This window comes from Loxodonta africana, chromosome 26 (assembly GCF_030014295.1).
Source record: "Loxodonta africana isolate mLoxAfr1 chromosome 26, mLoxAfr1.hap2, whole genome shotgun sequence".
NCBI lineage: Eukaryota > Metazoa > Chordata > Mammalia > Proboscidea > Elephantidae > Loxodonta > Loxodonta africana.
Window position 1 is genome coordinate 14,771,167 of NC_087367.1, and position 14,386 is coordinate 14,785,552.

Genomic DNA, 14,386 nt, shown 5'->3' on the forward strand with positions numbered 1-14,386 from the left:
ACACAAAAGACTTTCCACTCTTATCTTTTTCTATTAGCATTTAGTGAATAGAAATTTGCTGGACCAACGAAGACCCTCTTGGCTGTTGTTACTGAAACCTGTGCCAATGATTGTTAAGAAAGACAATTCAAAATGTCGGACCACAGTTTCTAGCCAATCTGTGAAAAGGTGAAGCTTTCAATGGTTTTGCCCATTTGTAATGTTAATATAGACTGATGACATTGTAACATTCCTTGGACTTGGGCTGACAGGGCTGTGGCAGCATGCTGGTCTGTTCTCCCACTTCTGTCTATTCCGTGATTTTCTCTGGACTCGGACAGACACGGCTGTGGCAGCATTCTTATCCGTTTTCCCATTCTTGTCTATTCTGTAATATTTCCTTGGACTCGGACAGACATGGCTCTAGCAACATGCTTGTCTACTTCCCACTTGGGCCTTTTTGAATATATGCCACATAAAACTTTCTTTTTGCTTTACTAAACTTTGTGATGTTTTTTCCCCTACGTTGGATAAAAGAATCGTATCAATGTTAAATTTCCTGTGCTGTGTGATTATGTGAGAAAATGGCCTTGTTTTCAGTAAATGCACACTAAAGTATTAAGGGGAAAAAGGGCATGACTTATACAACCTATCCTCAATTGGGAAACCCTGGTGGCGTACTGGTTATAGTGCTCTGGCTGCTAACCAAGAATGGCGGCAGTTCGAATCCACCAGGTGCTCCTTGGAAACTCTATGGGGCAGTTCTACTCTGTCCTATAGGGTGGCTATATGAGTCAGAATCGACTCAATGGCAATGGATTTGGTTTTTGGTTTTACCCTCAAATGGTTCAGAAAAAAAAACAAATAATAATCTGCAGTTTTTTGAAAGAAGCCCACAACGACTCACTTCTTGCCAAATCCCAAAGGGAAAGTTAAAAGAGAGAGAGAGTGTGGAAGAACAAGGGAACGCTGTCAGTCACCACCAGCCTGGGATGCTTCTGTATAGGGTGCCCCTGTCACCACCAGTACAGGGCACCCCAGGTCACCCTATAGGCTTCAGGCCAGCCCATGGAACCAGATATTGGCTCTGGAACCCACTCATAGTCCAGTCAGCTGGCTGGTGGTCAGGACGGTAGGGTCACATGGCCCAACGCATAGCTCCGTGGTGGACCTTTTCGTGTTTTCTGGCTGCCCGGGATCTTCTGAACTCTCTTGCTATTTGGGGGGACTTCCAGCCTCTGGAGCAACCTCTGCTTAAGGATCTTCCACTCTGGCTGCTTCCAGCAAAAGGGGCTGGGATTGTGGGCACTGAGTGTTATTCCTCTCCACTAAAGCAGGGCCCTGGGCCTCCAGTCAGTGGGGGGAGCTGTTGGCAGAGAGGCGGGTGTCTGGGGACCCAGGAAGCCCCTGTGAAGCTCCAGCAGGGGACTCCTGGTGGCTCAAGTTTCCATGGATCCCTGTTATGACTGAACTCTATCCCCCAAAGTATGTGTTGTAAATCTTCACCCCTATACCTGTGGCGGAAACCCTGGTGGCGTAGCGATTAAGTGCTACAGCTGCTAACCAAAGGGTCGGCAGTTTGAATCCACTGGACACTTCTTGGAAACTCTATGGGGCAGTTCTACTCTGTCCTATAGGTCGCTATGAGTCGGAATCGACTCGATGGCACTGGGTTTGGTTTTTTTGTTTGGTATACCTGTGGTGAGGAACCCTGATGGTACAGTGGTTAAGTGCTCTGCTGCTAGCTAAAAGGTCAGTGGTTCAAACCTAGCAGCTGCTCCAAGGGAGAAGGATGTGGCAGTCTGCTTCTATAAAGATTATAGCCTTGGAAACCCTATGGGGCAGTTCTACTTCGTCCTATAGGGTGCTTTTGAGTTGGAATCAGTCTACAGCAACAGGTTTGGTGTTAATCCCATTTAGGGATGGGTTTTCTTTATGTTAATGAGGCAGTATTAGCGTAGGGTGTATCTTGAGTTAATCTCTTTGATATATAAAAGCAGCAGATTAAGCAAGCAGAGATGGGGGAAGATAGATGCCCTGCCACATGCAGGCCACCAAGAAGCTTAGGAACAGAAGCCAAAAAAGAGACAAGGCCCTTCCTCCAGAGCCAACAGAGAGAGAACGCCTTCCCCTAGAGCAGGCATACTTTGGACATGTTATCAGGAAGGACCAGTCCCTGGAGAAGGATATCAGCTTGGTAGAGAGTCAGCAAAAAAGAGGAAGACCCTCAATGAGATGGATTGACACAGTGGCTGCAATGATGGGGTCAAGCATAACAACTCTGAGTATAGGGCAGGACGAGGCAGTGTTTACTTCTGTTGTACGTAGGGTCACTATGAGTTGGAACCAACTCGATGGCACCTAACAACAGCAGAGACGGCACCCTGAATTCAGACTTGTAGTCTCCGAAACTATGATAACATACATTTTTGCTTTTAAAGCCACCCACTTACAGTATTTCTGTTACAGCCGCACTAGGAAACTAAGTGGAGGTGGGGGTCCCACAGGTCACCTATGCATGAGACTCCCTGACTTCAGGTTACCGTCAAGAGCTGGCAGCAGGGGCTGGGCAAGTGGAGCTTGTTTAGCCCAATGCTTCAAAAGGCCAAGAAATATTTGCCCAGTGACAGCATCCGAGTGCTGGCTGGGGTGTGACTGCAACAATGAACACTTTGGTGCCAGAAAGGAGTCCGGGTGCTGGTGGCTGGAATTCCATTCATATTTGTGCCTGCAGATAAACACGGCTAATACGGAAGAGCACAAGTGGTGCCCGTGTCCTAGACAGTGGGTGGGTGGGTAGAGGCCCATGGAGGGGACAGGACAGCCCCAGTCTCCTCCCCATATCCTAACCCTGGTTTGGGGCATGCGGGGTTTACATACCACAGCCTCTCTCTCCAAAGAGAGTTTGTGTGTGTGATCGAGGGGCCTGCAGGGGGACCTGGGGGGTTGGGAAATGCCTGGGGTTCAGCATATCTCCACTATTGCCTGACTTTCTAACTTCTACTAACTGAAGGTCATATTGGCAAACCCTTGTCAGCAACAGGAAGGCCTACCGGCCTCTTCTCTCTGAACAAATCCCCCTCTTCTTCACCCCCACCACTCTCTTTCTTGTAGGGTGAACTTTCTAGACCTTTTTCCCTGACTGTTAGATATGGTCCCACCACCTGTGGCCTCAGGCAGCCATTAATTCTCAACCAAGGTGGCTATGAGCTGGAGGTTAGAGTGTGTGACAAATATTTTAATACCAATTGTTAAATTACTGAAGTTTGTCAAGTGTTGCCTTAAAAAAGTCTCACAAAAGAGAAGCTTGACAGGCTCCAAGACAAGGCTGTCCTCACTAGGACAGCAAGCTGTGGCCCCAGGTGGTGGAGGGCATGGGAGGTTCTGTCTAGGTCAGCCCTACATTCTAGGGGAAGCCTCAAGGGCAGCTGTATCCAAAGTCGGGTACCTGCAGCCTTGGGAGGTCACCAGATAATTTATTGAGGGTATAAGAAGAAAAACAGTTCCTCAGGATACACTTAGCCTTTATATTTTTGATGCATATTTTATTATGTTAGTGTTACGGTTTGAATTGTGTGCCCCCAAAATATGTATTATCTTAACCCCTATACTGTGGTTAAGGAGCCCTGGTGATGCAGTGGTTAAGCATTCAGCTGCTAACCGAAAGGTCGGCGGTTCAAACCCAACAGCCGCTCTGTGGGAGAAAGATGTGGCAGCCTGCTTCTGTGAAGATCACAGCCTTGGAAACCCGACGGGGCAGTTTGACTCTGTTCTCTAGGGTCACTATGAGTCCAAATTGACTCAACAGCAATGGGAATACCTGTGGTTATAATTCCATTTGGGAGTGGGTTGTTTTGTTATGTTAATGAGGCAGTATTAGTGTATGTCTTAAGTCGATCTCTTTTGAGATATGAGATTAAACAAGCATATTAACAAGCAGAGATGGGGAAGACAGCTGCCAAGCCACATGAAGATCACTCAGGAGCAGAAGCTCAAAGGAAACAAAGGCCTTCCCCCAGAGCAGACAGAGACGATAAGCCTTCCCCTAGAGGCGGCGCCGAGTTCCGATGCCAGCCTCCCTGTGAGAAAATAAATGTTAAAGCCACCCACCTGTGGTATTTCTGTGACAGCAACACTAGGTAACTACAACAGTGTGTGACATAAGTGTACATTAGGAGTGTGTTGGTATGCATGACTTAGTGGAGGTGGTTGCTCTGGACATGGCCTGGGTGTGGCCATGCACCCCTCTCTGGGCACTGTCCCCCAGGCTGGTCAGACAGCAAGTCCCCCCCTAGCTTCTCCCAGCTGTGCCCTGGAGGTGGCAGGGGGCTCAGGCCCACTAGTTTCTGAACAGACTAGAGGCCAGAGTTGGCCCTGCCTAGACCCCTGGGCCTCCAGGCTTCTGTCCCGACCTCAGCACCCTCCCCAAGCTCTGCCTCTCACCCTCTCGAGTCACAACCTTCTCAGAGGCCCCTCCCTCCTCTCCCCTACCCTCCTCCCTGCTGGGCCCTGGTGCTCCTACAATCTGGCCTCACCAGGGCCCTGGGACAGGGGTGAGTGTGGATGAATGAATACACAGACATCAGGACCTGCTTCCCTTTCAAGGGTCTTTTTATTCAACCTGCAAAGACACTGTCAGCAACTTGGCTGGGCCCTCTATGGCTTCCCGCGTGGGAACGCTTAGAGTTGAAGTGCATTCGGTCGGTGCCTTTTCTGGGCACCCCAAGGCAAATCGATAGCATTTGCTTTTCCTTGTTTATGTTTTTCCTAACAGAATTCCAGAATAAAAATATATTTCTATCATATATATATATATATTTATATACACACACAGATATACAGACAGCCTTCAACCAAGAGGGGAATGCCCAGTGTCCCGCGCGGCGCCTCACTGGGCCTGAGCAGGCGAGGAGGTGCGGGCTCTGCTCAGATGTACCTCGCTGCGCAGTGCTGGGCTGGTGAGGCCCGGAGGGTGGGTCTCCGCCAGTGCTTTCCTTCTGAGAAATAGACGGGGCTCTGACAAACCAGGCAGCCCCCACCCAACCTTTCCCTGGATCTTAAAACAAGACGCTGTATCTGATGAGCTTTTAAAACTAAAACCCAAAAAAACCCCAAAATGCAGATAAAAAAAGAATTCCCCGATAGGCCTCCAGGGCACCACCCAGCAGGGCCGATACCTGCCCGCCAGCCCTCCTAGCCCTGCAGACAGGGGTCTCTCTGAAGCACAGGTACCTGCTCAACCCCAGAGAGCAGGGGCTGGGGTGCTGTTCCCTCCATGGGTCTCTAACCCTGGATCCTGTGAGGCCCCAGGCAGGGGAACCCAATGGCCAGGGTGAGACCAGGTCACCCAATTAAGCCTGAGGTAATAAATGGGCTGTGGGTGGTGGGATGTAGCCAGGAGAGTCTTAACGACTGTCACCTCCACAGACATTACTCCTTGAGGGGCCACTGGCCTAAGGCCTGAGGGGGCAGCTTGGGCTGGGGAGCTGGGGGTAGATGAAATGGAAGGGTTAGTTAGGGTCAGCGCTTGGTGCCCCTGGCCAGACACAAGACCCCAAAGGCACTTGGTAGGAGAAAGAACACACTGAGGCCCAACTGGCCTCATGGGGCAAAGGGGGTATCTCTGGACATCATCCAGTAACTGAGAGTCGGGGACAGGTACCCAAAGAGTGCATCCTCCTCCCCCTTGCCCCACATTCCTCAAGCTCTCAGCACCCTGGGCAAGACCTGAGAGCAATAAAAACCCTGCCACTATCCTGAGGCTGGGAAGGGACAGCCACTCTGTGGGCTCATAGACCCCAAGGTTTGGAGGCGTGGCGCGGGGACCGAGCACAGCCATGAGGCTCCCCTGCTTGAGCTCCTGGTTCTGGTGGAGTCAGTCCAGTCACCACAACTCTACAAAGTCACTTTAGGGTTCAAGCCAGACCGTCTCCCAAGGCACCCAGGAAGAGCCTGAAAAATCCTCTTGGCCCATACAGAGGGCAGCTTGCGGGGTTCATCTTTGGTGTTGGATAGCAGAGAGCTGAGCTTTGAGGCTAAAGCTTCTGCAAAGCTGGGGAATCCCAGTGTCAGGGATGTTGGGGGGAGGTACCCAAGGCACACAGACCCTTAGTGTGCATGCAGGGAGGGGCCTGTGGAGATGTGGCTTCCTGGGCACTTCCTCGCCCAGAGACGCCAGGGATGGCTGAGTTCCAAGGAGCAAGGGATTTGCTTTTGATGCAAATCTTTCCACCCAGCCTCACCCAGATGAGTGGCTCCCAGGCCCAGTTGGCTCTGGAGGAAAGCAGAGACGGGAGACCAGGAGAACCCGGGCTGCAGCCTGCAGGTGTTTGCTAGAGATGTATTTCCCTGAGGCCCACCACCTGAGGGGCCACTGTCCCCTGACCGTGCTCCCTGCGCCTGTCAGTCTGCCCGCCCACGCACCAGCAGCTCCTTCCCTCCCTTTGCTGCAGCGGGATGTCAGAGCTCTCTGGGGATGATGGAGAAGGGCAGGACGGGGCTGCTGGCCTCCAGCTCGAGGGCGGTGAGGAAGCAGTCGACGGCAGCCTCGCTCTGGCCCTGGGCCTGCAGCACCTCACCCAGGCCCTGCCAGGCCTCGTGGCAGGTGCTCTGCCTCTCCACAGCGTCCCGCAGCACCTTCTGGGCCAGGCTCTTGCGACCCAGCCGACTCAGCATCAGGCCCTGGAGACCAAGCACAGGGCAGGGTTAGTGAGAACATCTGGGGACCAGGGCACCTGGGCAGTAGGGGCAAGGAGCAAGCAGCTTGCCTACTGCCAGCAGCCCTGCCAGCAGCGCGAAAGGTCCCGTGTCTCTGGTTAGGGCAACATCAACTGTGCCTCGTACCCCTGCAAATCCTGCCTGTCCGTGTCCAGGCCTTGCTTCAGCCCCAGGTTCCCAGAGGCGCCTCCAAGAGGCCTGCTCCTCCTGGGCCCCCAGACACAGGTTTTCACTCAGCAGGCCTGCCTTTGTGTCTTCCCCTTCCCAGCTGGGGGATCCTGAGGAAGTCGCCCAATTCTCTGGCCCCGTTTCCTCCTCTGTAAATGCTGAAACAGCAGTACCCACCCCTAGGGTTGTTGTGAAGTCTTAATGACTCAGTAAGGTAAGGCACTCAGAACTGGGTCTGGCACGCTAAGAGCGCTCAATAAATGGGATTTCTGTTCTCACAGTCCTTGCTGCCTGCACCTTGCAGCTGCCCTTCACCTTCACCCCGGGGATGCCGAGAGACTGACAAGGTCCACGAAATGCCTTCACACACGACCACCAGACAGGAGGTGCTCAAGCCTGTTGGCGAGAGGGCAGCTCCACTGCCTGCCTGCATCAAGGGGCCCTGTGGGTGCCTGGCCCAGCAGGTGAGGACGACAGGAGGAGTCAGATGGCCAGGGACCAGAGGCGGGTGCTGGGATAAAGGCCAGGATCAGCTCAGAGAAGAAAGGCCCTGGAGGAAAAGGTCAGGAGTATGCTGGGAAGCTGGGCCCTGCTGTTTGGCTCAAACAACCCTGTTGCCAGAGAGAGAAGGGAAGTGACAGAAATTGTCACAAAAAGGGGTTGGGAAGTGAAACTAGCACCTCGTCTCCTCTCCATCCTCTCCACCCACGCTGGGAAGGGTGCAGCGGGACAGGGTGGTGAGTGCGGCTGGGGGAAGGGGGCGGGTGTCTGCCTTGTGGCCCCCGGGTCTGCCTCAGGTCCCACAAAGGCTGCTTTGCACTATCCAGTTGATCTTTGTTCCAGCCCTTGAAGGCAGCATAGGATGGCAACGCAGAGGTCCTTTAAAGACATGAGGTAAAGCCATAACTATACTGACTTCTTGGACAGGCAGGTGGGGGTGGCAGCTGCCTTCTCTCTGTGCCAGGAGCCCCTTCTCTGGTGCCCGCCCACCGATGGCCATGTACATTTTTAGCTGGAACATTCTCCTCGCCGCACTCCCCAGAGTTAGGCCCTCCGTTGCTATGGAGACCCACTGGGGAGATGCACAAGCCTGATTTCATAAGTCTTCCAAGAGCTTGGAACACAACCAATTAGTGAAAGATTGGGAAGTCCTACGAAAAGCCCCCCTCTGCCTCCAGAGGCCAAAGGATCGGGGAGAAGGGGCCATATTCACAGTGCCTCTATCAACCGCTGGGCAAAGACGTACCCAAGGAAGCACGAACACAATGCGGAGGGCTATGGGAGGAGGGTGGGTCTCCAGCCAGCCCAGCTCAGGCCAGATGGGAGCAGTGCTGACTCAGGGAACCCAGGACGGCCAGCAGGGCACTAGGCCAAGCCACTCTGCCCACATGGCCCGGGAGGCGGACCTGAGCAGCGTTTGAGTGGAACAGAGCCCTCAGGGAGGAGGGAAGGGAGGCGAGACGACAGGCCGCCAGACACCAAAATTAAGCACCAAAAATGGAAGGTTTGAGGCTTCTGAGTGCTGCCTGTGGGGGAGCAACGGAGGACAGAGGGGAAGACTGTCAGGGCCTCCAGAGCCCAAGTCTCTGGCAGGGAGGGGCCCGGCCCAAGTGGCTGTTACATACTAGTTTTTCTATACTGAACTTCACGTAAGATTTTGTTTGAAACAAGCGCTCCATTGCTGAAAACAAGTTTGAAAACCCCTGCTCTGGAGAAGTGTGTGGGAGTTGGAAAGGAGCCCGATGTGTCCTCAGGCTGCAGGGGTGTGTGCTGGCTTTCCTCTCAGGTGGAAGGTTTGCAGTGGGTCCTTGGCGTGGCATGTGTCAGCCAATAGCCAGGGGCTCCACAGCCAGCCACCCCATGGGGGCGTCTAGCTCTGCACGGACAAGCACTGGCCAGGGGTACCGAGCCATTGCCATGGTCTCCTCATCAGTAAGCCAGGGGCAAGAACGGTCCTCCTGCCGAGAGCTACTCTGAGGATTCTGCGATGACGAATTTGAAAGCATTCAGGGACACATGGTGGGCAGACAGCACACAGGACGTCCCCAAGACGGGCAGAGGGACCTGCGGGGTGAAGGGGAGGGTGGTGCAGCCGATTTCTCTGGTGGCTGGGAGAGGGCAAGGCTCTCTGTGAGTCACCACTCCCCGCCCCCACCACGGGTGATGACCTTAGGGCCTGAAAGGAGACACCAGGTGGGGGTCAGGCTGGGGCCGGGAGGCCTGGTGCCTGTAACAGGATCTGCTGCCACCTGCCCCTGACACCAGCCGCGTTCATGTTTGGTAGCAACTCGGGGCTGTTTGCTGCTTGACAACTAGGCTGGGCCTGGCCCCAGGAAGATGGGCTCACCTGCTCTGCGCCCAGCCCAGCTCTGGGCCTAGGGTCTGCTGACACCCACCTGCCCCTAGCTGCCCAGAGAACAGGTCTCCAAGGAGATGGTAGGAACTCAGAACCAGGATTGGTCTCCCATCCAAATATTCTGCTAATTCCTCGCCAGCCCACTCTGCTATAGGGGCTCTCCACGCTGAGGCAGGAGACTAGGCCTGCTGAGTGCCCCTCAGCTTGTGCCCCTCCTCACCTTGCCACCCACCCACAAGGATTAGAAACGCCCTGGAAAGTATTTATGGTGGTTAAGTTCTGTGTCTATAAGGGGGATGGGGAGCTTGGGTTGATCATAACCGCTATGGTTTCAGGGAGAGGCAGGAAGTCCTCAGAAAATTCCAAACTCCACCCATTCCTTCTTCCCTCCCTTCCTGGAGTTCAGGAAGGAGGGAGCATCTGACCACATCTCTGCTAACCAGGCGCTGGCCCTGGTGGCCCTCCCTGAGGACCCACACAAGGACAATCACCTAGAGGCTGTCGGGAGGCTCAGGCTGCTGTGATGCTCCTGTGTGGGGTCTCTGCCCTGTCCCTAAGCCGAGAGGGGAAGGGTCACTGGCTCCTGCCTGCTTAGCTATTCCCCAGGGGACAGAAGCTCAACAATGCTCTATGGGAGAGTCCTGGACACAGAACAGGGTATCCAGAGGCACTCACACATGCGAGCTGACCTGGACTTGCTGGCGGTGGGGAGGGGTGTGACCAGGCCCAGCTCAGCAAAGCCTGACTCTTAGGGCCAGGGAGACAGGCCACTCTGCGCAGGGCCTGGTTGTTGCTATTTGTATGGAGGCTCCAGGGGACCTTCCCTGTCAGGGTGGGGACAAGGGCCTGGGACAGGGAACGAGGGGAAAAGGGGTTCTGCCTTTGTTTTTCAAAATTGCCACCGAACACTATCCCACCCCATTAATGCAGAGCCTGACAATGTCCCCCAGAGGGGAGGGTGGCAGGAAGGCCCAGGCGTGTGAGCCTTTGCCTTCTTTTGGGGAAGAAGGTCTGCCCTGGGAAACTGTCCTAGAGCTAGGCCAGCTGCAGGCCAGGCTGGGAGCTCCTCCCTGCCCCTTCACTCAAGTATTTATAGAAGTTATTTTGGGAATTTTCTCTCTGAGCTCAAGGCACATTCCTGGGATTCTGTAACAGTCTCTCCAGCTGGGAAGTCGGGAATCAGCTGGAGGCTGCTGGAGCCTCCTGGTCCCTGGGGCCCCTGCCTGGGGACACTGGGGCTGCAGGGAGTGGCCGGTGTGCTTCACCCACCCCGAGCGCTGACACACCCTGGGAGGGAGGGCCAGGCACATCTGGGCCATCCCGGTTCTGCAGCCTGGACTTTTTGGCCCCAAGTTCCAGCAGGGCGCTCGGCCTTCCCAACTCTGTCAGGTGTGTCAGCCTTAACCTGTCCAACCAGACTGGGAACCAGGTGCAACCCTAGGCCAAGACCCGGTCCCCTTGTACTACCACACCCCCACCACATTTCAGCTCCAAGGCCAGTTGGAAGAAAACGTACAAATCCTTTTAGACCCCACTTGAGGCCTGGCTGGAAGGCCCTCACAGGAAAGGGCCCTGCTGAGAAAAAATTCCCAGACTTCCCTGGACTCAGGACTCAAGGCTAAGTCAGGAGGAGACTTCCCTCTTCCTGAAGCCAGGAAGCTAGGCCTCTGGACTTCCGGGTCTGGAAGTGAACACCCTGAGGAGACAGAGCTTAATGGGGGTGACGGTTATTGGGGTGGTGATGGCCTGTTTGGGAGGGGCTAAGACGGCCTTCTGGACAAGGGGGAAAAGGGCTGGACCTTTTTTTGGACAAAATTGATTCTGGGGTAAAGTCAACATGCTGTCCTCACTGAGGTGAGGGAAAGTAATTTCTGACGTGAATCTGTGATCAGCTTACAAAACGCTTCCTCTCCATTCCTCATCAGTGAGTTGGTGGTAGACTTCTGGGGCCCACGCACCAGCCTAAGGCTTTCCAGCAGTCCTGACCAGAGCCAGGGGAGCAGGCCTTTGTCTTCTTGAAGGTCTCTGAGCTCAGGACAAAGGCTCAGGATGTATGCTCAGGGCTCTGTCAGCCCAGGGACAAGGTGGGGCGGGGAGGGGCTCTGAACACCAGTCAGGCCCATGCTGCTGGGACTTCTTTTGTGTCCCCTCTCTCTACCTCACACACACAGTGAGCCTCCAGAACCTTCTACACTCCCTCCTTCTCTACTTTCCCATGCCTTCAGGGAGGAGTGAAGAAAAGATAGCCCACAATAAAACCACCTCAGAGTAGGTCACACGGTCAACAAGACATTCCTATTGAACTTCCCTGCCAAACAGAAGCCCTACTCTGTATCTGCTTGTCTGGAGCCAGTGAGACTTCAAGGATGAGAGGCTGTGTGTTGCCTATGAGTAGAGAACTCAGGCATGCACACACACACACACAGACAGAAGCAGAGGGTAAGACCTCTGGGTCCTCCCATTTCCTCAGGCTGCCAGGACCCCCTAAGTCACCTGCTACAGGTCAGGAAGATGGGCAAGAAGGGAGAAGCCTAGAACAGACGGTGTACCCTGGACCCTGAGGCACAGGGCCAAGGAACCAGAGACCCCTGCTGGTCTGTGCACAGACAGCCTTGCCCAGCGTCAGGGGACCTCTAAAAGGCAGGGTGCTGAGTCTCTCTTTCACTGCTCAGGATACCTTTCCTCTTCAAGCCAGGAAGTAGATGCTGAAGCAGCTGGGCATGACCATGGGCCGAGAGTAGGGCCAAGAATGTCCACCCCAGAGCCTGGCGTTCACAGGTCCTCCTTCCTGCGGTCTCAGAAAAGCCAACTCTGAGCTGAAGAGAATCTTAACCAACACAAAAGATTACACAACAAGGCCTGAAATCTCCCTTATCCTCCAACTCAGATTCTCCCTAAGCCCTGCCCTCACTCTTAGCCAAGGTTACCTGAGCCTTATGCCGTGTGTACTTCTTGCCACATGTGAACTACACATGGCCGTCTGCCCTGGCCCCGCCCTGGCCTGATCCAACCGTTCTCTGGGGTGCTGTGATCATTAAGGTTGTGGGTCAACTTGGCTGGACCATGATTCTCAGTGGTTTGGCTGTTCTGTAGTTTGGCATTTGTATGATGGTGTGATCACCTACATGATGAGGTCTGATATAATGTGATCATCCCCATGACGCAATCTGCTGTAAGAAGCCAATTTGTTGAAAGAGAGTTCCTTGGGGGTGTGGCCTGCATCCAAAATAGGTGGACTTTTTGGCAAGGCTCCTGGGCTTTTGCTCACTCTGGATCCTGCAGCTGGCTCCTGCTCACCTGACTGCCTAGTCTTGGGGCTTGAGCTAGCAGCTTACCTGCCATCTTGTCTACTAATCTTGGGATTTATCAGTCTTTGCAGCCTATGAGCAAGAGCCCTGCTGTCTGACCTGCTGATCTTGGGTTCACCAGCCCCTGTGGTTACATGTATCAGGAGAAGCCTCTAGCCTGACCCATGGACTTGGGATGTCCTAGCCTCTAAACCTGGGTGAGCTGTTTCCTTGATATAAATCTCCCTCTGTGTATACTTGTATGCTTCACTGGTTTCGCTTCTGTAGAGAACCCACCTAAGACAGGTATGCTAATCTCAGCCTTGTGAACAGTTGCTGACCCTCCTAGCATAAAGGCCAGGTTAACTCAAAGGGACCCTTCTCACTCTCTTGCCTCCTTGTCTTCCCCAGCATCCCTTCTTCCCTCCCCAGTTGTCATGGATTGAATTGTGCCCTCCAAAAATATCTGATAACTTGGCTAGGACATGATTCCCAGTATTATGTGAGTGACTGTCCACCATTTTGTCATCTGTGATTTTCCTGTGTGTCATAAATCCAATCACTACGATGTTGGGATGGATTGGTCGCAGTTACGTTGATGAGGTCTACAAGATTAGATTGTGTCTTAAGCCTCTCTCTTTTGAGATATAAAAGAGAGAAGTGGCCAGAGAGACAGTGGGACCTCATATCACCAAGAAAGCAGAGCCAGGAGCAGAGCATGTCCTTTGGACCCAAGGTTCCTATGTGGAGAAGCTCCTAGGTCCAGGGTAAGATTGATGAGAAGGACCAGAGCCAACAGAGAGAGAAAGCCTTTCCCCGGAGCCGATGCCCTGAATTTGGGCTTCTAGCCTACTAGACTGTGAGAGAATAAATTTCTGTTCGTTAAAGCCATTCACTTGTATGTCTGTTGCAGCAGCTCTAGACGGCTAGGATACCAGTGCCTTGGAGGTGCCTGGGGGGCCACGCTCCCCCTTGGCACTGGCCTTGGAAGGTCTTTTGCCGTAAGTGGTACAGAAGGGGTCCTGGAGATGGCAGGGCAGTGACAGGCTCAGAGAGAGGAGTGCAGGCTGGCTGGGGCCCCTTCTCGGCCAAGCCCCTGGAGTCCTGTGTCAACCAGAGGCTGACATCTCTGCTGATCTTGGTAAGGACTCTGCTTCCCTCTCATGCTTCCTCTGGGGCAGGCAGGTGAAGTTCGGGATTCCTCTTCTAAACTAATTCTTGAATACCCTGGCTGACTGGGGCTTCTGGCTACCTGGAGGGAGGCTGCGAGAGAGCAGGCAGGGATTGGCAGGACCTGTTCCTGTGATTTCATTTTCATCTGTAGAGAGCATACCTTTTTCTTTTCACACCTGGCCATCTCTCAAAGATCCCTGGCCATACATGAGCCTGGTGTGGGCAGCTGTCTGCAGGATCAGAGCTTGATGCACAAGCCCCTCTGGGACTCTGCTGTGGGTACCTTGAAGACTCTCCCCTGGCAGAGCACTATCTAGGAGGGTGTCTCCTTCCCACCTGATCAGGGTGGAAGACCTTAAGCTGAGCCCAGGGTAGAGCCAGAACCACAGGGCATGTCCTGCCACATCCACGTCAGGGAGGGCAGCAGGATGGGGAGCAGAGAACCTGCTCCGGGGCCAAAGTTCATATTCTTACGAACGTCTGAGCCCTGGGTCCTGAAAGCAACAGTCTTCCATTCTCCCAGGGCTTGTTCCAGCCTGTCCCCAACTCTCCTGCCTCATGCACACAGCCCTGGGGAGGGCGAGCCTGCTGCAAGGACAGTGGGGCCGACCCCGGCACCTACACAGCATGCTAAGAGCATCTCCACCCTCTTCTTTCCAGACCGTGGGGTGGGGAGCTCACCCACTACCTCAGGGGCTCACTGAGC

The 14,386-nt window shown here is 54.0% G+C and overlaps 1 protein-coding gene across 3 annotated transcripts in view; it reads right to left on the reverse strand.

Annotated features, from left to right (window-relative positions):
- Nucleotides 1-4,547: 4,547 nt before the first annotated feature.
- Nucleotides 4,548-14,386, reverse strand: part of TTC7A (tetratricopeptide repeat domain 7A) — a 158,811-nt gene continuing 148,972 nt past the window's right edge. For all 3 annotated transcript variants that reach the window (XM_064277131.1, XM_023557263.2, XM_023557262.2), the window contains one exon: nucleotides 4,548-6,660. In XM_064277131.1, coding sequence (XP_064133201.1) covers nucleotides 6,439-6,660 — 222 coding nt within the window. In that variant the 3' untranslated portion in view covers nucleotides 4,548-6,438. The remainder of the gene's footprint in view (nucleotides 6,661-14,386) is intronic.